A 25,390-nucleotide genomic window follows, 5' to 3' on the forward strand; every position below is an offset into this window, starting at 1 on the left:
CATACCTCTAAAAAAGAGGATGCACAGGCCTGCTGTGTTAGGAAGAGAAGAAACAGGACCAACTGGAGATAACAGTATGTCTCAGTATGTCTTGCCAACATGCTGCCTGGCCCACTGGCTGCTGCCTTGGGGGTAACTGCACTGTTCCCTGTGCAGGACTGGTTTGGGTTGCTCTTGCTTCTACAAAGTCCCCTTTCTTATATTGTACAGATAGAGACCAAGTGTCTTGAGATATCTGCTGCTATCAAATATAGTTGAACAGTCTCAAGGATTACTAGGAGCAGCAGAAAGCACGATTACAGAAAGCTAATTTTGTTAGGAAAGCAGTCTGAAAACATGCACGGAAATCTCTTCTGCAGAAATATTCACATCACACGAATGGCTGCTAGCATGAAGGGAGATAAAAGGATGGGCAAACTTCTCTGACTGCTTCATTGGCCCTTCTAGTTTCTGCACTGCAGCAGCAACAAAAAATGTGCTGAAAGAGAACAAAAATGTTTAGCTGATAGCTCCACACCCTACATGAACCACAGACTTCCCATGTATTTAATTAAACTTATCTGTAAAGAAGCCTAGTTTTGGACTCACAGGGCAAATGGTCCCTCTGCAATTGTTTTTAATAGTTTTAAAAGCTTTCTGTTCATGAAATACAAGATGCAAAAGCAGTGAACAATTTGTTGTACCCAGAATTATCCTAGTAACTAAATGTATGAAAAGGCTGAGTGATATATAGGGCATATTTCCCCCAGTGATAAAATAAGAACGACCTCTGTGACTTCATTTAGGTTCCAGCTCTCCTGAGTTACGAGCCGTTCCTCGCTCGTAAGGTAGATCCCATATCTCACTCAAACTCTCAGCGGACCACAAAACCCCCTCCCAGAAAAAATTATGCTTTCCTCAGTCTGCGGAGGATTACCCATGTCAGGCGAAGTTATATTATTGTCTTTAGTGCTGCTAGGAATTACTTGCAGGATGTTTCAGCTCATTACCTCAAGTCTTCATCAGCTATTTTCCGAGCGTGGTAACCTTTGTGATGCAGGTACTGTATATATCTACCGTATTGATTCTGCTTCTCCTGCTATGTTACATGCAATACATGTAAACAGACAAGAGTGTTTTGCTACCAGCTAGCAAGGTGCAAAATGGTAGTGGATCTTGCAGCTACAAAACGCAGATAAAACCTTGAAGTAATCAGCTGAACTGTCATGGAACTAATTCCATGATATAGTGGAAGCAATTATTTGCACTTATATGTCTTATTGTAAAATACAATCAGTGCTAAACCAATCCTGTTAGTGTTGTCAAGGACACATTTAGCTCCAAATGTTCCCCTTTTAATCAGTAACTGGTTATTAATTAATTAAGTAGCAATCATGTTGTTTTTCATACATGTGTATTATTATTGCACTTGATTTTGTGCCTCTGCACAGATCACTGTTAATTCGCTGTAAGTTCAATTGTGTTAATGCTCTCTAATGCAAGCGATTACCACAAGGACGGGGCACCTAACATTTGATCTAAAATTTTACTGAATTGTTTTCACAGCTGCTTTCTTACTTCCAGCTCAAGCCTGTTCCTGCCTGGATGAGGCATGCTGGGAGAGAGGAGAGCGTTCCTAATAACGGGCGTGTCAGAAGGGAAAATGGAAACCAGCAACAGGACAACCAGAGCCAGGAAAGAGAATTAAGGCCGAGGGCTTTGGAAGCTGCGTGTGGCCCTTTGCCGTGGGAGGCCATGCCAGGAGAGTGGGGTCTGGCCACGTGTGGGGCACGGCAGATCTGCCCGCTCGCTGCCTGCAGCCAGGCGTGCGGAGCTGGCAGCTGCCTGACACTGTCAGGGCAAAAAGGCCGCTCGTAAAACAGATGAGCGAGTAAGCAGAATATACAGCAAATTGAGGGTGTCTCACAGCTCTTGCTTGTCTGCTGTGCTATAGGGAAAGATGTAGTCCCCTTTCTCTTTTTTGCTCCCAGCTCTTCAAAATCATCAATTTTAATGGTGGGGGTGAGACTGCCCGTAGAGATCAATGTGTTTGTTAACAGTTAATACAGAAGAAATCCTCTGTCCTTCTAGTATTAGTGATGCTTAGTTATGCTTACTAAATAATGTGCTTTTCAGTAGATTTTTCTTCCAGTCTGAAAGCTTTTAGCAGGAGCAGATACCAACTGTGTCAAGAGAGAAACAAATGCTAGTAGAAAACAGACTTTATCTGAATTGCATTTAATAGGGGCCAGAAGCAATGAACTAGGGATATTGAGCTGAAGTAGTTCAGTCAGAGATAGCTAAACTTTTTACCGTGCTTATTTAAATAGAGAGGCCTGAACTGGAGATTAAGTATTTATCAGCTGCATGATGGAATGAGAAACAGCTGCAACATATTTCAGGGTAAGTTTGATATTTCGTTCGCTATAAATCCCCAGGTTCAAATTCTGCTCTGGTTTCTGCCTGTGGGAATATGGAATAAAGGCATTAGCTTCCCACATTGTTTTGTGGCTTCATGTCCATGTATATCAGAGTAAATTTAGTTTATGTTGGTTCAGTTATTCACCTTAATTTCCCAACCACAAAAAAGACTTATAATATTTGTAATTGCAGCAAGTATAAGTGCAAAGAAATAAGCTCCCAGAATACCGTACGTGGCATGGGTAGCAAAACACAGCTCCCAGCTACCGTCAGAGCATTCCCCTCTGTGTATCCCCACAAGGATTTCCCTTCAGGACTGTGCTGTAACTCCAACAGTTTCCCTCCCAGACTTGGGGTTTTTACCTGATTTTCACCAAAGGTGTCAATTCTGCTTCTCGCCCCAAAAAGCTGTTCCCAGGTCCTTAATGGAGCAATTTCTATATTTTAAGCTTCTATTCCCCACCAAGTCCCCCTCACGTCTGCAGCTGGGGGCAGCCCTGCTCCCACACAGGAGGTACCACTGCCTAGGGAAGGCAAACCTCCCCTGCTGATCTCCCTGCCGGCATCTCACATTTCATAAGGGAGAAGAAAAAAAAAAGGCTGCTAACCACTACAGTACAAGTGTTTAATTTGCTCAGATCAATTTCTGTCAAAGGCAGCCTGGAAGCCTTTTTTTTTTTCCCCAGCTTGTCTTTGCAATGTTTCTTTCTCTCCCGCTGCTCAGTTCAGCATCATTGGTGTTCATCTGGTGACCTGTTGTTAGTGAGGGCTTCCTAACAGATCCCTCGGATTTGAACAAGTCGCTTTTGCTCTGCAACAGGGAAGCTTTGCTCAGGTATCTATCTGCTTGATTTCAGCTCATTTACATGACAAGGATGTTAGTCTGCCTGTAGGGACTTTCTAGTTTGGCTTGTTTGCTTGATTTTTGATACATAAAGGAGACTGCACTTTTTTTTCTTCTTTCTTTTCTTTTTGAAAGAGGGAGGGCTTAAGACCTCTCTAAGTTCACAAATATCCAAGAAAAGATGCAGGCAAAGATGTAATTTTCTGAAAATTTACATTAATTTTAGGCTCCTGCTTATTCATAGAGGGAAAAATTTCAAAGTATCTACATCAAAGACTAGTAAATCTGAAAGTCATGTTACTTCCTTTTTTTGTGAATACAGGATTTAAAAGGAGAATTTATGCACTGTAGCTTGTCAGTGTTTTGGGGAATGCTATTCATTTCTTCCTGTCAGCATTCTTCAGAACGTGGTGACAGCAGCAGCCTCATCCCTCTTCTACTTTAATTTGCCTCAAAGTTGAAATGTAAAACATGCAACTGAAGGTTCTTGCTCTGGAAAAGCAGAGGCCATCTCCTATCAGTAGGATGATTATTATTGTGACCAAAATTATCTTACACTTAAAAAAAACGAAAGGAAGGGAAAAATAATTTCTACTTGAGGGTTCATATGGCAATATTTTGTGGTTTTGTTTTTCAGAACTTTTTGTGTATTTGAGTAAAATAATCTGTTTATTTAGCAAATAAATAATTTTTAAGATGTCTTGCTGTCTTCTTTAATCAGTAGCCAGCACCTAGTGGAAAGGCAAATACAATCCACAGACTCCTCCAGCCATGCTGAGATACTTGCCAGAGTAAATGTTGATGGTTTAGGCCATGACTAAACCATCAGAGAACCAGACAGATGTGTATGAATTATGGTCAGCAGCAATGCGCTACAGCACTGAAGAAGGTGTATTTTTTAAGAAGATAAGCACAAAATGGGCAAAGAGAATCTTTGTGTCAAGAGCTCATGCCTGCTGTTCCGGTAATGTCTATGTAACTCTGTACAGGAAAAAATCCCGAGTGGCCTTTAGCTGAGCACTGAAGGGAGAACATGCAATGCCACAAAAGTCAGCAAACTATGACAGTGTTTTAGTGTGTTGTCAGTCCTGGCTGGGAATAGCAAAACCTCTGGGCTGAGCTGCAAGCTCAATGATCCATATGATCCATAGGAATGTATGTGCACGGGCTTTTTCATTTTTCTTGGGTGGGAGCTGATAACTATCTTTAGCATCTGTAAAGGTGTTTTCCAGAATGGTGATCCTCATGAGCCATTCCTCTTCTCTCCATGTTATCGTGTTGTGAGCTGCTATAAGTATTATTATAGGACACTATTTTGGGTGAATCATGCTGCTTTCCAAGTGGTGCCACTGCTGACTTTTGGCTCAGAGAACACTTTTAACAGCTATGTGGTCTGTTTCCATTTTCATCTGAATTGCTGATACTCGGACACAAAAGCTTCAGTGTGGCTCTGATTTGTATCTTCTGGTCATCAGTCAGCTCATCTGCCCCTCATTGCTGCCATAACCATGAGCCTTCCAGGAGCTTGACTTTATGTCTGTTGTGTTATCAACCACTGCTCCCTATTATTTTCTAGCTCGGCTTTTTTGGCTGCTGCACGTTGATGGCTACTGCCCCGGTTTGCAGAGGGTTTCTGTGTAGCTGGATCAGGTTTAAACAAGCATGTTCAATTTCTGCACCTCTCTTGGACACTGTTTCTCTGCAATGGCCAGGACAACCAAGCCCTAACAGTTTATTTGTGGTGCTGTTATGAACTGTCATCCATATGGTGAGTGTACAAGGGTCATTAGGCACCGAGGGTTAGATGACTTGTGTGTGCATCAAGGAGAGTGGAAGAAAAGAGGGGGCTGATTCAGGAGTAATGAGTTTATTCTCCAGTATCCCTCAGAGGATTATTCCTTAAATGTATAGGGCAGAGGTGATTTGGATAAAAACTAATTATCAAACAAGAAATGAAGCCAGTGTTGCTGACTTCACCCTCCCCACAAGACCTTGGAGACTCACATTATTCCTTGTGTTTAACCTAATAAAGCAATGACCCACATAGGAGGGAAAGGATTTGATTGTAATTATTTCTGTGAGTAATAGTGTCCAGTTCATAGAAGACGGCCTAAAAATAGGAACTCAACAATGAAATGACATGAACAGAAGAATCTAGAAATCATGGGACTCTTAGGCTATTTCTCTGAACAAACCAAAACACGTTCATTTTGTTCATTTGACTATGTTTCTTCAGGGAATGTTTTCTTTCCACCTTTAGTTTTTAAAGGCGAACTGGATAAAGAGAGTGAGAAGAAACAGCACACAAGGAATTTATACAGAAAATCAGTGGGGCTTCAATAGCATGGGCTCATTTGGGTGACATCTCAGTGTAGCACTGATTTTAAGGTACCATTGTCTGAATTCAGGTCTGATTATGTGGCTGGTGTCTGCAGCAGATGTGATGACAAGTGCTTAAGTGCCTTCATATCAAATGTCTGCTCCAGTTCAGAAGACAAATATGAAATAATGATTAGCTTGCTTAGAAGTAAACTGTGACTTATTAATTGGAAAACTAGAAAGGATGAAACAGCAACATGAATTTGTCTAAAGACAATATTGAAGAATTTAAGGCAGAGGAGGAAAGGTTTATGGATATATTAATATTTTATGTGTCTTAGAATTCAGTCTAAGAAGCTGATAGGTATCATGAGACATAGACAATATTGATTGTTTTAATTGAATGAAAGTTTGTGATGAAAGAAGATGGATAATTTACCCACTTTTCCTGTGAATATGCATATTTATCTCCCTTTTCTATTTCTCAGGATTTTGTAAAAATATTTTATCTTAACAAAAGTTCACATCTTGCATGATGCATGTCAAAAAAAGAAGAAAAAATCCCCTTGCTCTGATAAATTTTGCTCCCATCAGAGATCCAGACCTCACTTGTAAGAGAGTCATATAAAGAAAGCACTAAATGAACAACAAAGGATTTTACTCTCTCAAAGAACATGAGCCAATTCTCTAGTTTTGTTTGATTGTATAAATGTCTAAACAGATAAATCACATTTTACATCCATTATAACAAGTCTAAAGTCTGCTCTGTCTATTAATTCTCAACAATCCCAAGATTAAGCCCTAAATATATTCCACCTATTGAATTTTATGACATGCATACTACTTTGCGTGTGTATGTATTTGTATGTATATAATCCTTTCACATTGCAGTTTGCATGAGGAGTTTAGCTGAGATAAAGAGGCAGGAGAAATGTTGGTTTTCTCAAAAACTACTATACAAATGCACTATTGAAAGCTAATGGATGCAATAAAATAAAACAGACAAAGACTTTTCCTGTTATTCAGCAGGAAAGGAACGTTCCCTCTGCTGCATGTGACACTGGGCTTCTCAGCAGCATCACTGGAGAAACTGCAGGCTCTGAGCTGCCGCCTTTCCAAGGTGCAGTGGCATTTTGTGTAATTAGACTTCCCCTCGCAGCGCGATGATCTGCCTGCCACACGCTTGGCACAAGGACCACAAGAGGGAAGTAGTCATCATAAAATAAATGGTAGGAGCTTGCTTCTCATACTCTGCACATAGGAGGAAAAATCTGTTTGAATAATTAAGGCTTCCTAGATGTGACTACAGATAAAAATAGATAAAGAACACGGTTTTGGCATGACTGTAACACTCCAGCTCAAACAGAGAAGGCTTTACATGGAACTCGACCAAAGAAAAATTCACTCTGGGCGCTTGTATTACAGCTCCATTTAGCGGAGCAGGACGATCATGGCTTGTATTAAGTAGATAATAATGAAGCATCATAAACAATGTCAGGATGCAAGTCCAGGACAAAGCAGGAACTTTAACGAGGTCCAGCTTGCAGAGAGCTTTTTGAAGTGTCCCTAGCTCACTTACAAAGCCAGAAAGCAACAAAGGCGACTCTGACAGCTGCGAGAGTGTCTGGTTTAGAAGGAAGTTTTATGTGTGGATGACACCAGGCTGGGATGCAGCTTTCATGTACTAACTAGCTCTGCTTGTTGCTGGAGCCCTAATCATTCTGCACAAACTGTCTCACCATAATGGGTCGCACAAATAATAATTCTTCACAAATCAGATCCACACCATCAGCTTCCAGGATAGGCAAGGCTGGTTCATCATGGTAAATAGCAGAAGTCAGCAGAGTCCACACTGTGTCTCACTAGCCATGTTTAAAAAGCAATCTAGACTCTGAAGGGAAGAAATCAAGTGCTGGTTCTGTGGATGTATGGATGGTATGAAGTATTTGCAACTACACTAAAAAAGCAGCCAGCAGCCAAGTCAGATGGCTAAATCAGATTCACCCCACTCTAAATGCACTGAAGAGTGGACTCTTCAGAGTGTTTATAAAGGAAAATTAGATATTTGTATTTTTCCTTTTTTCAGAGGAAGAAGGGTTTTGGGTTGCTTGTAAACTTAAATTACATAAGTTTATATACACTTAAAAAAAATGCTTTTCAGCCTTGAAGATTTTTTCCCTTGAAGATATTAAAATTATTTTTCCACTTCTGTCCATGAAGATCAGCCATTCATTAACTAATTATCACCATTATTACAGTCCTCCTAAGTATTATTAATTAGATGAGTGGTATATTTAGATTTTAACATCTCTCTTAAAGAAAGAGTTTTGTTTAGCATACCTAATGGTCTGAAAGCCCTGAGCATGCTCTATATCACGTAGGACTTAAAGACAAGTGCAGGGGAATGTTTTTGGGATCATGTTGGAGTTATCTATGGCCGGGAGGGAGCAGGGATTTACAGGGTACAGCAACTGAGGAGCAAAAGAGAGAGGTATGGAGGGTGGAAATGGATACGCCAACTCAGACACTTCTCTCTGCAGCAGATAGCTGCAGCATTACTGTAGCCCAGCTGATGCAAAGTAATGTGTTATTTTGTAGTGCTCACTGGTTTTCATGTGCAAACCCATTAATGTGTCTACACGCATGTGCTGATGCTATGAGAGCAAGCGACCGGCGTCCTTTCTACCCTGTTAATTTGTTTCCTGTGATTCCATATAGGTAGTCCTTCTGCACCTCCCTTTTGTCTTTCATGGATGATATACATTAAAACATGGTAATTTCTTCATCTAAGACTCAAGCTGTAATCTCTCTGGGGCAATAATCATCTTTTACATTGGACTTGTATGAGGGGTGAGGGGGTGGTCCTAGTTCCTCAGCTGTGAGCCTAGAAGTAACTGCAATCTTATTAGCAGCCAGGATAATAATAACAGCATCCAGTGCACTAATGCTGTGCCTCTAAATTGGTGCTTTTGCCATTGTTTTGCTTAAGAAACTGTAATCCTATAAATGTCTCGACTGCCCATTGCTCTGATTATAAAAAGCAGCTTTCCCCACCTACAGAGTGAAATAGATGGTTGAAAATCAAACATTATTTGTATTGCAGAGGCATCTCTCCAGTCCCCACCATTTCCCTTTGTTGCATCTCACTGTCTGTCAGGAACTACACACACACCTATCAGCTCTTTCTCTTTGTGCAGGAGAAAACAGAGAAGGTTATAAAAAAATGCATCTGGTCACTTGACCAGACAAAGCTCTTCACAGAAATATGCTGGAACAGCTTCTCAAATCTCAATGCCAGCTCTGTGTGCTTCGCACCGGAGTCAAATCTATCACTGCTAACCGCAGCCCCGTCTTAACTGCCACACAGGCGAGAGGGCATGGTTGCAAGGAAGTTGGCAAACGAGGATAGTGAGAGAAATAAAGTGAAGGAAGCAGGAACAATTGATGCTGCATGAAAATAAACCAGTTTTGCAACAAAGAGAAACAGGTTTCTGGAGGGAAGTGGATGAGAGGCATGGTGTGCAGGGCTTTCCCTGACACGGTGGTTGTTCTTCCCTTGGCACTGCTCACCAAGGTGACACTGAAGTTAGCAGGCAGGAATCTTTGACCTACTTGGGGTAAAGAATCATTGCAATGGGGATACTGAGGTTGCTTTGGTCTGCAAATGAAGCTTTCAGCAAATAGGGGATTTAACTGGATTCAAAAGGTTAGCTTTATTTGCCAAAGGAAAAAAACCCTGCTTCTTTCTGATGATACACACACAGAACACAATGAGGTTTTGTTTAAATAAATAAATTGACAACTACTGCTCTGGAGGCTCTGGATGTGAACCAGCAACAGCAGCGTTAAGCCATTTCAAAGTGGAGTGAATGCAATTTTCACACCTATTCTTTTTTAATTTAGGTCCATTTGAAATCCAAGCACCCCTCTATTACTAATTTGTTATGGCAATATTAATTAATGGTTTTGCTCTACAGCAGTAAGAATGCTGTTTAGACTGAGTGAGATAGATGAGAAGGACTACAAGAGTAGAAAAACAATCTGTAGACTGGTCAGATGCAGTTGGGGGTCACCTTGATCTCCTGAAATGAGCACACTGCACTTGGAAATGCTGGGAGCATGTGGATGTATTTTTACCAGTGCAGACTCATTAGGGCTGGATAGGTCAGCACCCTTGGATATTGTCTCCTGTTTTGGAATATAGGTACATTGGCTCCCCAGGTAGGGAGAAACAATTGTCAGACTTCCATAAAAGCTGATGATTGAAGAAATTGCATATTATTTGATGGACAATATGAGTTCAGACCAAATATGCTAGGAAGCAAGGAGCAATATTTAGTGACTTAGAGAAGGTGCACAGTGATGCATTGTAATTTCTGTTCTCCTGACTCACTTCATCTCTGCCATTAGTTTAGCAGATCTCCAGGCTCCTATCTCAGCTACTTTGATCAACATGGTGTGCCCAGCCTCGGACCGTCATAGTATTTATCTTGCATTTCAGTGGCATAGCACAGATAAGACATCTGGTTTGAGGAAGAACAGTAGCTGGCAGATTGTTGGGCAAATCTTTTGACCGTTTCAGCTGGTTCTTGGATTATCTCAGCTACCTTCTATTCACACTATACATGGGCAGGAGCTCAGGTCCCCCAGCCATCATTTTACCTGTATGAGAATCACAGAAGTGGATCAAAGCACTGTTGATGGTGGTAAAGAAGCCACAATCTCAATTATTTTGGCTTTAAATTATGAGATTAAAAATTTTTCCTGGTGTAAAATGTGATATGCTTTTGTTTGTTTTTTGGGTATAATTTTGCAGTCAGCCCAAACACATCGTGGAACAATCACAGGGAAGAAAATCAGAGGCGCTGTGATGTTCTTTTAAGAAAGTACCAGTATTGTAAAGTGCTCACAGTTTCATGGTGGGTTTTCAGCATTGGCAGGTGAGGGGCAGGAGAGGCAGCTGAAGAAGCAAGTTGGACTGCAGCTGCCCCAGGGAATTAATCTATTTCTGGCTTTGCTATTCTTGCATTTCTTTGTTTTGCCTGAACCAGAAGAGATCAAGGTGACAGGATTTCCTGGCGGTTCAGGAAGCCTCCTGTGTAGGCAGCACCTATCAGGACAGACTGGAGGATATAGTGCCTCTTTTGACATTTTACATTGAATCTCCCTTGATCAGCAGGAAAAGTGGCTGTCAGTCCGAGGGCATGCCCAAGGCCCAGGCTGAGGGACACCAGGTCCCCTGGGAGACCTAATGAGCAAGGCAGAAATGTCAATGGTCGGGAGGCCCAGCTCATAAGGACGTCTGAACTTTTTTGACACTCTCTTGGACACAGTGAAATCCATAAGTTCAGCACAACTGGACTACCAGTATTACAAGATTTTTGGCTTTTCCTGTTTCTAGTCAGGCTGTAATCAGGAGAAGACAAATTCTGGCCTCCTAACACCACTGATAACAGCAAGGCGGACAGGAACAGAGATACGCAAAGTTGGAATAGTCTTTGTAAATGGCAACCACAGGCATAAACATACTCCTGGATTCTACAAAATACTCAAAATATAGGTGAAACTGTTACAGCTGATCTTGTTTGCCTGTCCCTACCATCAGTGAGTTAGCTGTCTGATATCCTAACAAATACGATGAAGCACATGAAGAGTGAACGGTTGGATAGGACAATAGTTACTCCTTATTCTATGAAGAAATCAAAGCCCCCTAATATTTCAAATTCTATCCCTAAGCTGTTTGGGTTTCAGGGTGCTCTCCTGCTTTTAAACACTTTGGGGGACAAACGAAGCTGAGCCTACTGAGTAGGAATAGCTTTGAAAACTTGGCTTGAAATGTGTCCTTGAAAATGTGGTTTGCAGAAGATCAGGGAGACAACTTTTGGAGCAGCTGGCTCTGACCACAGCTCAATGAGAACTACGGTCTCCTCAGTATGGTTACCACCGCTTCGACTGACCAAACAGCCAGATGGGCTGACTGAAGCAATGAGCAAAGACAGTCACTTGATGAGATAATGCACAACACAGCAAGAACAAGTAAAGATGCTTCTGGATTTAATGCTTAAGCTATAGCCCAGCTGAAGTCAGTGGAAATACGTCTGTTGGTTTCAGTGGAAGTTGGATTATGACTTAAGTGAGTAACACAGACTCGCGTTTTTGTGTCACGGCTGCTAAGTCTATTGATGAGAACAGCTAGTAAGGAGGTCAGCAGAGTCAGTGTTAAGGCTTATCTCTCAATTAATGTGATGAATGCTGGCATTAAAAGTGCCTCAGTAATCTTTTAGTTGGTCAATACATAACTACTGACAGAGAAAGTTCAGTGACACCTTTTCACTGACATTTATACTTCCAGAACAGTGAGGAGAAGAAGATAAGGAGAGCAGAAGTCTACAGAAAGGAGAAAAAGCCATAAAAAAGGGGATATACATTGAAGAATGTGTCACCTAGTGAACAACTGGGGACCCAGGTAAGATGTGATATTCGGGTAGAAGATGATCATGAAGCCAAGCAACCAGTGAATATTTCAGAGGGCTCAGGAACTGAGGCAATGATACTTGTGGTGCAGTTTCAGAACGTGACAAACTATCAGTCGATGAATGCATGGTATTTACGTGCTGACCCACCCAGCAAAGTTCACTGCAGGCAGCAAAGTAGCCAGCAGGACAGGACTAGAGATTCCTCATTATATCCAAGTGCTAGGTTTCCATGGGGAAGGACAGGCATGTTCATCAAAACAAACTACTTTTTACCAGAATTAATTCAGGCAGGAAACAGCATAGATCTCTCATTTAAAACTATCCGTACTGTGGAGGAGTACTGGGAGGATGGAACTGCCAGATTGGGCAAGGCTTCCAAAATGCCTGCAAAGCACTCTGTGAAGATCACTACTATTATTAAATTAGGTTATTATCCCACTGGTTCATGGAGTTTACAAACTAGAATTAGAAGGAAGAGGTGGAGGATTATGAAGTATTTTAGAATTTCTTACATTTCTTATGTTTCCTTTTTGGAAACAGGAAGGAAACTTCTGGGTCACCGAATATAATTCCTGGGTCCTGCAGGCAATCATGTCACCTAAAGGATTCATCTCCTATCAAACTCCTTGAACATCTAATGAATGTCTTTACTAATATTAATGAGTATTGCTACTAATAATTTGCATTTACACACTACTTAAGGAACTTGAAGTGTTCTGTCATATAATATGGTCGTTTTTATTACAGGCATATTGGATTTAAATGACTTGCCTAGGGTCTCACAGCAAGCCAGCTGCAGAATGACTCTTAGTGCTCCCAGTGCGTTGCATTAAATCCTGGACATTAACAGCTCCCTTCATAAAGGGAGCTTTGTAGTGGTAGATCACCTCCTGGTGCTGATGGATCAAACCTTTTATAATCGCGCAAACAAATCAAGAAATTACTTGAACCCGTGTAATACTTCCCAATGTCTGCAAATTCTGGCTTCCTTTGAACTTAGAAAATTGACACAAGTCTGAGTAATGTTAAGATAGCCTTTGGCACATGACCAACTGTGAAATTTTGATGCGCTAAGTATGTACCTCAGTTCTATATTTTATGTATGAACACAGCAGTAATCTCTACATTTGTTCCAGGAAAAGTTCAGAGCTTTCACTATTCCTTGTGCTGTTGGAGGTATATTTGAAAACAAACAAAACCAAGCCAAAAAGTAAGCCTATAATAAACAAAAATCCTTAACTTTTCTACTGGCAGAATTGTCTGGAGAGTTTGCTCTGACACAGGCACATTCCTTGTCATGGCTACCTCTTCTGAATGGCACTGTCCTCATCAAAAATTAACTCTGAAAGGAGTATATGGGGCATCCCTTTGTTTATGGGCTCCTTTCTGTCACGAAACATGCAGTACCACAGAATGACCTCACTTTTCTGCCTGCATCAATGTTATTATTCTCTCTAGCAAATTGAAATGTTGGTATTTCCCCTTACATTTTGCCTTCTCATCTATGCCTCCTATGGAAAAGGCTGCAAATTGTACCCAGTGATTTCAGGGTACAATTGTCAAGCTTTTGCCTGTGGCATCTGGCTGTTTCTATGAGAAAAGAGCCATTTTGTGGCACGGCATTTGCTATAACATCAGAGGAACCATCTGGTGGAACAACAGCTACCGCATTACCGATCGCATTCATCGAAAGAGTTCCTCCAACGTGGTGGTGGCTACCCAGGAGCTCTCACCTGTGGCAAATGGTGACATTTACTCCTGCTGGGAATGTGGCTGGGCAGCCGAATGTTAAAGAGGGCCTGCAGGGCTGCCTGCGCTGCTTGACCCTTGGCCAGCTTCTTGCTACGTCCTGAGCCTTCAAATGTTCTCCCATCCACTCGCACTGCCATCACAAAACTCTTGATGTGCTGCTTCTCCACCGTCTCCGACAGGCAGACGTACCGCAGGCCTGACCGCAGCTCATTTAGCAGCACCACTGGGTTCTTCTCGCTCTCTGCTTTGGATGCCATCTTGTGCTTGTTTTGCTTACCGTGGCCCATTAAGTCCAGCGTATGGCAGAGTAAGCGCCCGTGTCGATAAGCAGTGGAAAGCAATTCGTTATTAACAGGGTTATAGACTGAAAAGTCCTCACTGTGTGTAGACGGTTCGAACTCCTTGAACAGAGTATCTGGAAAGTCTGCCTGATCAGAAGTAAAGTCCGTGGACGGGTTGATGCAGTTCCCCATGGCAAAGTGAGCTTGGCAGGCATTGGGGAACTGAACGAACGACTTCAGAGCTAGCTCTGCAGCACGCATTTTGGCTTTCTTTTTTGTGGGCCCTGTGCCTTCAAACGTAAGTCCATTTACTTCCACAGCAACAGCAAAGACTGGAGCATGCACTGGACCTGTCTGGGAAACCATTTTGTATTGTAAACCTGGTTTAAGTTCATGTAGCTGAACCAGAGCGTTCTTTGGCGTCACTGACCACGAGACTTTCTTCCAGATGAGTTGGAGTTTGCAGAAATGGCTATTATTGCCTTCCTCTAAGGGTCTTTTTCTCTTACTGCTAGGTGTTGCCCCTCTTCCCCTCTCGTTAGAGGATATTGGATGATCCTCCAGGTTACCAATGTTTCGATTTTCCTTTACTTCTGCACTGCTGGTACCTGTCAGTAAAGAAAGAAAAAACCTCACATTACAGTTGTCATCATAGTAGCTGACATTATGCCTAGGGCTGTCAGAATAGCCAAAAAAGAAAAAAGAGTTAATGATAAATATCCTTGTTCAGCCCTTTTTGGGGTTTTTCCTCAAATATCTGTATAATGGTTCGTTTATTATTTATTGCACAGATTTTCTGCATGTCCTGAATGTTTACTTGTCCCTAAAGTTCTGTTTGCATTAGTCACTAGCGTTTTGTTTTAAAAAAAGATTACATCATCCAAAGATGAAGCATAACTGATGCCATGTGACTTAGCATTCACACTGGATAATTGCTAGTAAAAAGTGAATAGTTTGAAAAGTTCCATTAGGCTGAGATTTGCTCTATAATCCATGTGGGTGAATGCTTATGAACACATTATTAGAAATCAGAAATGATTCACAAATGATTCACAAACAGAAAAATGGGCAAATGCATTGAATAATTTATTTGCAATGAATACATTGACTGGCTCTACTCACACCATAGGCTCTTGTGTTGCTAACGTGATGAATCCAGCCTAAGAAATGATCTGACAGACCTTCCTAGCATTTGAAACAATAATTTGGTCCGGACTCAAATTCCAGTTTAATACGTGCAAGTTTTTCTGTCAAATTCAATTGCAGATAGTCTTAGCTCTTGCATCAGCAACAATTAATATTGCAAAAATTCTAGGTAAATCTAAAAAAAGGAAAAGTCAGAGCATCATGATGGGAGTAATTACTGATCTAAAGAATGACCTATGTCAAAGAAAAGCAATGGGAGAGAGTGACTGCCAGGAGTGCCAGGAAGGGAATGAAATGACAGTGGGGAGCTAGGGAGGGAGCACTCCGTTGTTGCTGAGCCAATGAATCACACATTGCTCTGAACTATGCTTGTGCAATGCCCATGCTGTGAGTCAGTGCTCTTTGCTACAGCAGATGCATGACTGAAAACGGAGATTCATCTCACTGATGTCCTGAATGAGACAGAAAATGTGCTGCTGTCTAAGTAAGTGTCCTATAACATTTCTGTAATTTCTGATGAATTTGTTTAAATGTATTGCATCTCCGATACATCCTCCAGTCCTCCTGTGCGTTGCTTGGGGCAGAGGCAAGTTGAGGAAGTAAACATGAGTGTAACCAACCTGTGAAGCAACCCGTCCCTGGAGCGATGCACCTGATCCCTTCCTGAGCAGAGCACTGCCTGGCTGCCTGCTGTATTCCAATCAGCATTGAGTGTGGAGCCTTTCCCATGGTTTGTTATTGTCAGACACGAGCATGCCACCTGTGCAGGCTGCGTGAGTCCCAAGCACAGAGAGGGTCCATGTAGTCCTTAGAGGACAGAGAATCATCCTCCCACTTTCTGCAGGGCCATGGCCATGTTTTGTTTCCTCTCTACCCTCATGTACAAGCTGGCTGCAAGGATGCAAGGGGTAAGCTGCTGGCTATGCCTTGAGGAGCTTCTGCTGGAGCAGTGTGTCTCTGCTGCAGCCCGGTATTAGGCTGGGCTGACAGATGCACAGGAGCCTGCAGAGAATTATGTGGAACCGACCATCATGATTAAAAACCTTCTTTATATCCTGACGAGTTGCACTTGTGTTAAATATCAAAAGACTTTTTCCCATCAGAGCAATAAGTCTGCACTCATGCAAGCTTTTCCACAGAAAGCAGCTCACTGCTTAGACATAAGCAACAGCCATGGCTCAGTTGCATGCGTGGGGGCCCATTCGCAGGACTGAGTCTTTAGGCTCCCTTTCCTGAAAACCCTTCAGCACACTCTGAGCTTCCAGCCTGTGTCTATGTCTCACCAAAGTTACTTGCAGAGCTACGTGCTGCAGCGCTTTGCTGAGGCAGAACATGAACTGACTAATTAAGGTCTTAGTGACTAGTTAATTTTTACTTTCTGAAGCTAAGGGGAGAGAATGAAGACAGGTGAGGAAGGAAAGAAAAAGAAATACGTAACAGAAAACTTTCATCATATGGCATTCAGCCACATAAATTGTGACATCTTTAAACCAGCCTCTCTGGAAATATGATATTTAAAAGGTCAGTTTAACTAAGACACAAGGATAATGTGGTCTTTTCTCATTGAATTCACAACTCTATTTGTGGAAAATCGGATCTGAGGGGGAAGGAGTTGCCAACTTTAACTTTCCTCTATTCAGCCTGGCAGTGGCTTTGGCCAGCCATTTTCCACCGTGACCCTTTCTCATTTTTCCATCCCACTCAGAATATCCTTCTTTGGTTGTATGCATTTGTTTAAATAAAGGTGAAATATTTTGACTCAGACATGCCTTTTAGAAGGAAGCAGGTTTGGTTCTGTATTTCACACCTCCTCTCTCATCTTACCTAATAGGGTTTTACAGAGCCAATTATGGTACATAATGATATTGTAGTCAGGAAGCATGAAAAGAAAGATAGCTCTTGCTTCACACAATATTCAGGTTTGAAAAGAATTTGTATTGATTATGCACCACTGAATAGGAAAACTCAAGGGGTTATTTGTATTTATAATTCATATTGTCTTATTCCAGCTGTTTTTTCTTTCATAGTCAGAGAACCATGGATTCGTGAACGTGAATGTCTGACCTTAATGTCTTACCTTAATCACCCTCACTAAAACAGTAGTTAACTAAAAACACAGCAATATAAAATAGACATTACTTGTTTGTCTTAAATTCTGTCTGTGAAATTGTCTAGTCCAGCTTTTGGCCAACAGGGAGTTTGCGTTGATGTAATGAAAAAAATGCAGAGATTCAAGTGCAAAACTTCCAGAGATCAGACACAAAAGATACGCGGACAACGTCAGGTGTGTGTGATGGTGACATGCCTGTATTTGTGGTATGTTTTGGCCTAGTCACAGCGAAGGAAATCCATGAAAGTATCCTTACAGTCAACCAGATTTCTAGAGGACCTGATCCTGAAACACCAGGAAACAGCTCAGCTCTTCACAGACCTCAGTGAGAGCTGCAGCTGGCCAAAAGACATCGTGGCATGTAAATCAGATGCAGTGTAAATTCAGTGAGTGCTCAGAAAGTCTGTGAGCCTGATGGACTTGTGTGATACCTGGCAGCCACCAGGCAATGTGAAATTACTTTATACTTTCAGGTATCTTTGAAATAGGAGGTCTTTGAAATGTGTCTTTTACGAGACCTCTGTGTAGCAGACATAAAATTATCTCTCTAATGGTGGCACATGTACTTCTATTGTGAAAATCAGACAAAGCAGGCAAATGACACCGAACTACATAAGATAAATACTGTAAGCAGCTGTAATAGAACAATCACAAGCAATTTTATAAATGAAGAGCACTAAAAGGAAAGGGATAAGTCGGAGGATGCACACAGGGAAAATGCAAAACTGTGGATCATTTTCAGTCCTGTTATCTCTCATAATGTCTTTGCTCTTGAGCCCCTAAAACACATTCTCTACATTTGGGAAAAAAAAAAAAGATAATAAAATGTGGTTCTCCTATGATGAAAGGTTGGAGAATAATAAGATTGTAAGGGGAGGGAGGTAAAAAAAGGAGAAAAAGGAGAAAGAAAAATATTATAATTTTTGGCAATAGTTTCTAATTTATTGTGTAAGATTTCTAAAAAAGCCCCACACCTCTGCACTGTAATATCTCCCCAGGTAACTTTATTCACTGGTTTTTGCAGTTTCACAAGCAAGAGGAGACACTGCAATCTTGTATTTGCTTCAGTAATTGAATGGGAAGGAGAAAGGCAGTTAGTGAAATATATTTATTTATGCACTATTCCTCAGTCTTCCGTCTGGTCTTTCATGTTTTTCTCCATTTGGTCATTATGCACAGTAGAGTTAACCTAGAGAGTCTGTATCATCAAGAGCTTTTCAGAACTACAATGCATCACTAATAATGACACTGCCTATGTCTCTGGGTCATAAGGGCTCTGCAGAACTAGCCATCCGATACTCCACGCTACATTTGAAGAGATAATATTGTTCTTGTTGAAGGTTATTCTGCTGCCAAGCCAACTTCCAGGGAGGATGGGAAAGTGGTAGGTGGTAGGTGGCGTCTTCATGTTGGCTGGCGTCTTTACTATTGAATTACAACGGGCAGTACATTATTGAAAAGCGATGATACTGAAAGAAAGAATTTGCAGTCTCTGTAATATAGCAAACTTCTGATTCAACTGATAGCTCTGACAGAGGAAGTTACTGTCTTTAGAAATTTTTAGTAAACACTGGATTTCTACCAATGCATTTTCAAAAATATGGGTAGGACTTAATTTTTCTGTGTTTTAATATCTAACCCCTGTTTGACCTGCTTATGTAGAGTACATTTTTTCTGTCCATCTGTATCACATTGACTGCAGAGGTTAGAAGGATTGACCTCCATAATTCCTGGCATACTTGAAAGTGAAAAATTTTAAATCAGAAGCAATAGGTATGAACCCAGGAGCCAGAGCCACGCTACCTTTGTTCAAGGTCAGCTACTACATCAAATGCAATGTAGTTGCAGTCTCCTCTTGCAAGCAAGGTGGCATTTTCATACACTTATTGAATCTACAACGGAGGAATGGGAACTCTTCTGCTGGGATTTTTAGGTTTGTATTCTTGACTTTAGAATAATAACTTGTAGCTAACAACAGAAATCACTCCTTCCTCTCTTACATGAAAGCACACAGATATGTATTTTTAAACTTTCATGAAAGAAGTCTACTTAAGGGAAACCTGCCATGATGTCTCTGTTGCTGCTGAACCCTCCCCGCCAGCTCACAGGGTTCAGGCTGTTCAAAACAATACTGTTAGACATTATTGGTATGTAACACCACACTGTGAAGGGAAGTATTACCATTGCAAAAAAGTACAGGACTTTGCTTAAAGTGAAGATTGAAAATTTGTGAAAGGTGATTGCCATTGCCTTTAGCTGTTCCAGAATGAAGATACTCTACTTTGCTCACCTTATTATCTGAAATAGCTGTGAAATCCATGCACGTCTAGTACAGCTCTTACCAATTAGAGAAATTATTCATATGACCTAATGACCTGACTTAGATGATACTCAGACTCCGATGCTTTCTGTCCAAGTTAGCAAATAAGTGCATGCAGCAAAAAACGTGGGCAGCCCATGGCAGAAATGGATCTAAGTACATGCCTTCCTGAATCAGAACCAGAATATAGCTTAGCTTTAGGCATGGGAGAAATCCAAATGATGGCAATAGACACAGTTTTCAAAACAAAAACAGGGGGTTTGATTCTGTGGGGTATTGCTTGGGGCTCTGACCCAAGGGGAAGGGGATAGTCACTGTCTTCATGGAGGCAGGGTCCCTGCTGTATCTCACACTGTGCAATCAAAAGCTCTGGTGCCTCATGCTGCCTGAGGGGGATTTTGACCAACATGGTCATAACTGAACATGCTTCAATACACCGAATCTGGGGCTGGGATTCATCCTACAAGACTGGTGCAGTGGCTGAAATAATATGTTGGCAACCATCACCATCAACTCCCTCTGCAGGAACTGGGGAGAGGTATACACCTCCAGAAGGGTGCTGCACCGAGTCTGTGCATACGACAGCATTGCACAGTGAGATCCCCAGGAATCATATGCTCCTGCTAGAGGTACACCCTAGATTTGCAAGTACCTGTGTCTGGTGATAGTCTGCCTTGATGCCGTGGCATAGTGTGGATGGAACGATTAAAGATCCGGGACAGGCAGAGGTCTGTAACATCATGCAAGGCAGGCAGGCAGGCGGTGAACAGGGAATGATTATTCACTGTTTCATGCAATCCAAGCACTAGAGACAGCAGGTTTGAAGCAATAAAAGGGTGCACTTTTTGACAACACACTAAATCACTGAACTCCCTGTTCATGGATGTTGTTGAGATCAGAAGTATCAGTGGTTCTGGAAAGGACTAGACAGGTCTGTTGATGTCTAAGAAATATGATGATTCAGGTGCAAAATCTAGCTGAGTAAATTTCTTGCTGAGTGCTAGAAAGATATACCAAGGGGAAGACCACCATTTAAATGTCTTTTTTCTCAATGCATCACTAACAGCAAATGTTGAAGACAGTGTACAGAGCTAAACTTCCTATTTCTAATCCTCTGTGACATTTCTTACATTCTCAGCTAAGTTCAACTTCTGGGAATGAATAGGGTGGTCCTTTTCTCACATGTTCAAGATAAGGTCTTTATCAGAGACTGATGATTAGTTTACCCAAAGTGCCATTCCAAAGGTGCCTAGTGCCTTCGATACATTTTTCTAGTAGTATTACTTCATGGATCATAAACCACAATAATAGTGTCTATATGCCAATAATCACAGTTGAAAATGCATGTGTGGTTAACCTGGCATGGCTCCCTTTGTAAAGAAGGCCTAAAGGAATGTGAAACAGGGTTTGAATCCATTTCAGCTAGTGGGACTCTGCCTATCGATACAGCACAATCTGGGAAGAGCACTCTCACGGATGCTCGGTGAGCAGAAAACTAGAGGGATAAGCAAACAACTTCTCTACTTGCCAGCATTCTCCTAGGCTGCTGTTAAATTGTTAGCACAGAAGAAGGTTTTGCTTATTCAGACCAAATCACTGAAGCTCTTTAAAATGCCGGATTACTACGCAGGTACATGTGTGCTATAGAAATTTGGGATTTATACCACTATACTAGAAGCGAACACTGAAATATGGCTGATTTAAAATTAATTCATCTTTTTTTTTTTTTAAAGATTCTAATAGTAACACCTAAAAATGTGTTGTATGTGCCAAGAAACAAATTGCTGCCTTATCACTGGAGTGTATGTTTGACCCAAGAGAGGACTGTGCAGGATGTCCCTGAAAACAGTGAAATTTGCTATTTCTCTTTCAGAAAACACAGCTTACCCTGTCCATGTGAGCTATTTTAAAGCCAGTGCCAGCACGAAGCAGTCTTGGCATTACAACAGCAATAAGAAAATGGTGTTACAGTGTTTGGCTTGTACAAACTTCCTACATTACCTAAAAATAACTAAGTAGCACATTTGGGAAACATTATGCAGGAGGTGCCTGCACAAGCTCATCATGTGCATAATACGTTTCCTGTGTGCACTTCTCATATCTCTTCCCGAAAATGTAGCCTCCCTGAGACCAGTTTTGAAGGATTTTCAGGATTTTTTTTGCCTTTGCTAAGATATGTAAAAACCTACCAGTCCCTGAGCAGCAGAATGGTGTGATGTCTATGTGATACTGAGCAGCAGAAAACAGAGGGCTGCGCTCCTTCAGTCCTTCAACAGCTATTCCCCTTGGTGCCGCACCATGATCAAACCAAGGCAGATTAACAACAATGGGAAAAAAAGTCCATTCCTCCCACCCGTTGGCTCTAGTAGGGCAACATGTCAGTGTGTGTCTGGCTGGAAAAGAAACCCATCTGGTAGGTGATACTAAAACTCAAAGAGTTAGTTGCTCATTTGGTTCAGAAAGCTTCTGTCCCTTTTTTTAATGATTCAAGACGTGTTACAATAAGCAGGGCTGGATAATACACAATAATTGCTTCTAGGTGATAAATGGGAGGGCTTACTGGGGGTTATTCAGTCCTAATGCACACTCCCAGACTTCTTGGTGTTTTGAAGACTTCATAACTCCTTCAAACCCACCAGCACTTTCCTCCCACTCTGCAGTCACGGGTTCAGGGACCGTCGGTGACGTTGATCAGATGTAAGGGCCCAAGACAATCAGGTGGCTAATTTTTGGCTTACATCTGGTTTATTTAAGCCTGGTTAATCATCTCTTCTCAATTGGATTTGGTTTCTTTCTTTTATTTTATTTTTGTTCTCCAGGTCATATCATAGAAGTAAAAGAGAAAACAGTTTTTCAAGTAGAGGGCTTGTTCCTGCAGTCTTTACTTTTGCAAAAGTCCTTTTGTAATCAGGGAAATAGAAAGCGGGGGAAAGACACAGCATCAAAATGTCCTGTTTTTTAGGGATTGTGAGAAAAGGAAGTGAGCAAAATAGGGTAACATAAACAGGAAAGGAAAAGCAGCTCCACAGTCCTGTAAACCTGAATTTAAACGTCTCCTTTTTGTAAGAAGTTTTTCCTTCGTATTTGTTACACACCACTTACAGCCCTGTCATGCCAGGGTCTTCACAGGGAAAAGTGGGAAGGTGAGCTGAGATTAACCCTTCCTTCACTGGAGGTTGGAGAATGTGTTTGCACTCAACATGAGGGAATTTTGTATTTTACATGAGGACTGGGCTTGTGGCCTGCCAATATTTGCTAATCCACCTCCTTTCCACAATTGTTGCTACACCGTAGAGCTTTTATCTTTAAACTTTATTATTCATTTGTCTATAAAGAAAAGAGACTGCTTACTTAAGTTGTCTTCATCCTCCATCGTGGTTGCGCCAGGACTCAGATACTTGAAAGGTGCTATGAAGGTTGACAGTATGCTTACTTTTTCTAGAAGAAAACAGAAGAAAAGAGACATATAAAATCAGCATTTTGTCAGTGCATTCTGATCTACTCCACACTTCTCAGATGAAAACATCTTATCAGGTCTGTTTCTTTTTTGTTTTTCCTGACTCTACAGCCCCACCAAAATTCACAGAACTGCCATACATTTATTACAGCTGGCACGTGCAAATACCAAACACACGTCCCTCCTGGTTTCTGCCCCTGTGTAGCGCTCCTTGGCCACGCTTCCCAGCAATGGTGCCTGAGCACCGCAGAGCTGGGAATGCGGGAAGCTTGAGCGGGTCCAGCTGTGAATGGGGGAGGAGGGTGAGAGCTGGAGGCGGTGAGCCCTGGGAGGAGGGACATGAGAACTGCTCTAATGGATGAGACCATCATATCACCTCCTCTTGTTTCCTTTCCCTGAGAGAGGCTGAACCAGAAGACTCAGAGAAAGCTCAAGCTTTGATGGCACAAGAAACTACAACTGCTTTTAATTCTAGAAATCACTGATTTGATTTTTGGAAAACCTTTATGGTGTGCACAGGAAGCTATTATCCAAACAATAAGAATCCTATTTGAAATCCTTATTCACATTCGTATTAAGTACAGCTCCTTCTACTTGCAGTTTCTGTTTATCCTGCAGATAGTAGATGGCACAGACATTTACTTCCAGTGCCACGATCAGCCTCCGCATTAGATGCCAGGACAGATTCAGCAAAATGAGAACTGATACTGATTTATACTAGCTTAAAATTTGCCTCAGGATTTATCTATAGGGAAAAGTTGCTGTTAACACAAACACTAGAAACAGGGATATATTGAAGATACATGTTTTATTTAGTTTGTTAACTAGTTTATCTAGTTTGCAGTTCAGTTTGTTTAGGCTGAATTCCTCCTGACAAACTATGGGTACTTTGCTGAGGACCTACATCAACAGGGTGTCTACCTTAGGTAGCAGAAGAAACAGAAACACACCTTACAAAGGTGATCCATAGCTTTGAAGGACTTTTAGTTGCTTTCCTGAAGTACTTCTCTGCTTAGAAAGCCTCAGTTAGGTGGAAATGCTCTGAATCCTACACATTGGGAACAATTCTAGGCTTTCATCTTGTGGCAGAAGCATCAAAAACTAAACCAAGAATGTCTTCTTTCAAGCGACACAGGAAAAAATATTTCCATGGGCACTTTCTTTGTTGGTGAGAAAGTATTTCTCTGCATCTCCTCAAACTACCTGGCTGCTGATCTACCACTGGTCTGGCAGACATTCCAGCTGAAGACTTCTTAAACTTTTTCAGCAGCACATCTGTTAGCATTTGAGCCTGTTCTTCCTACATTTGCAAATAATCCTTGCTCTTGTTAAAGACTGTTATCAGAATCCATCAGAAACGGCTGCAGATGTTTGCCCTTAGCTAGGTAACACTACAGCTCAACTCTATATGAAAAAGCACAGTAAAAGCTGACTGCTCTTTGTTAAGTAAATACAGTAAGTGGAATGCAAGAAAGAAGAAAACCTTTTTCCATCCAGAAACCTTTCAGCCCAGACTAATATATAATTAGAGCACAAATTAGCCTCTTTGAACTGCAATTTCATTAAGGGATTGTAGTGATGTCATGAGCCAAAGGAATGAAGCTATTTATGAACACTTTAGCCAAAAGATTTTCCTAAGTGAATACTTCGACACTTTTTGCTAAGGCATTGCTCACCGAGAAATGTGGTGTTTCTGTACGACACTATCTCAGTGTATGTGAGACTGTTGGGTTGTGATCAGCATAAAGGCTGTTATTCACTCCTAACTTTCTCAACCGGTTTCTTTGATTAAAGCGAAAAGAGTGTAGGTTTTTGGGACCTAATCCAAAGACTACATTTGTTAAGGAGAACACTTCAGATGATAGACGTAGGATCAAGGCAGTCCTTGGCTTCAGCACTAGCAACGACTGTTGTGTCTGGATACTGAGATGCAGTGAGCTGAAGTGTACTCCGCCTGTGCCTGACTGCTGACTGCTGTCAGACCTTCACCACTAACCCTCAAGACACTGGGTGTCATACACAAACTTAAAGCTTCTTTGCTGAGAAAATATTCTCACTTCTCGTAAAGAGTTAATCCATTAACCAAGCAATGAGGACATGTGCTTTCTGGCTGAAGTTGCTCTTGCCACCAATCAAAAAGTAAACCCATGTTGTTTTATACTATACTATTATTAGGTAAAAGAATACTCTATGATTTATCTTTCACCCCAACCAATTTTGTGCAATCAATAGGCGAGATTTACAACGTGGATTTAGAATTTAGCAAATTATTTTCCCTTTTGCCT

The 25,390-nt window shown here is 41.5% G+C and overlaps 1 protein-coding gene across 1 annotated transcript in view; it reads right to left on the reverse strand.

Moving 5' to 3' along the window:
• The window catches only part of ADARB2 (adenosine deaminase RNA specific B2 (inactive)), a 113,045-nt gene extending 88,655 nt beyond the window's left edge, over positions 1-24,390 (reverse strand). The window contains exons 1-3 of the mRNA XM_059818793.1: positions 24,309-24,390; positions 23,000-23,086; positions 13,773-14,680 (exon numbers count right to left, since the gene is read on the reverse strand). Of these exons, the coding sequence (XP_059674776.1) occupies positions 13,773-14,680; positions 23,000-23,086; positions 24,309-24,390 (1,077 nt within the window). The remainder of the gene's footprint in view (positions 1-13,772; positions 14,681-22,999; positions 23,087-24,308) is intronic.
• Between the last annotated feature and the right edge of the window lie 1,000 nt (positions 24,391-25,390).

This window comes from Gavia stellata, chromosome 6, assembly GCF_030936135.1.
Source record: "Gavia stellata isolate bGavSte3 chromosome 6, bGavSte3.hap2, whole genome shotgun sequence".
NCBI classification, from domain to species: Eukaryota; Metazoa; Chordata; class Aves; order Gaviiformes; family Gaviidae; genus Gavia; species Gavia stellata.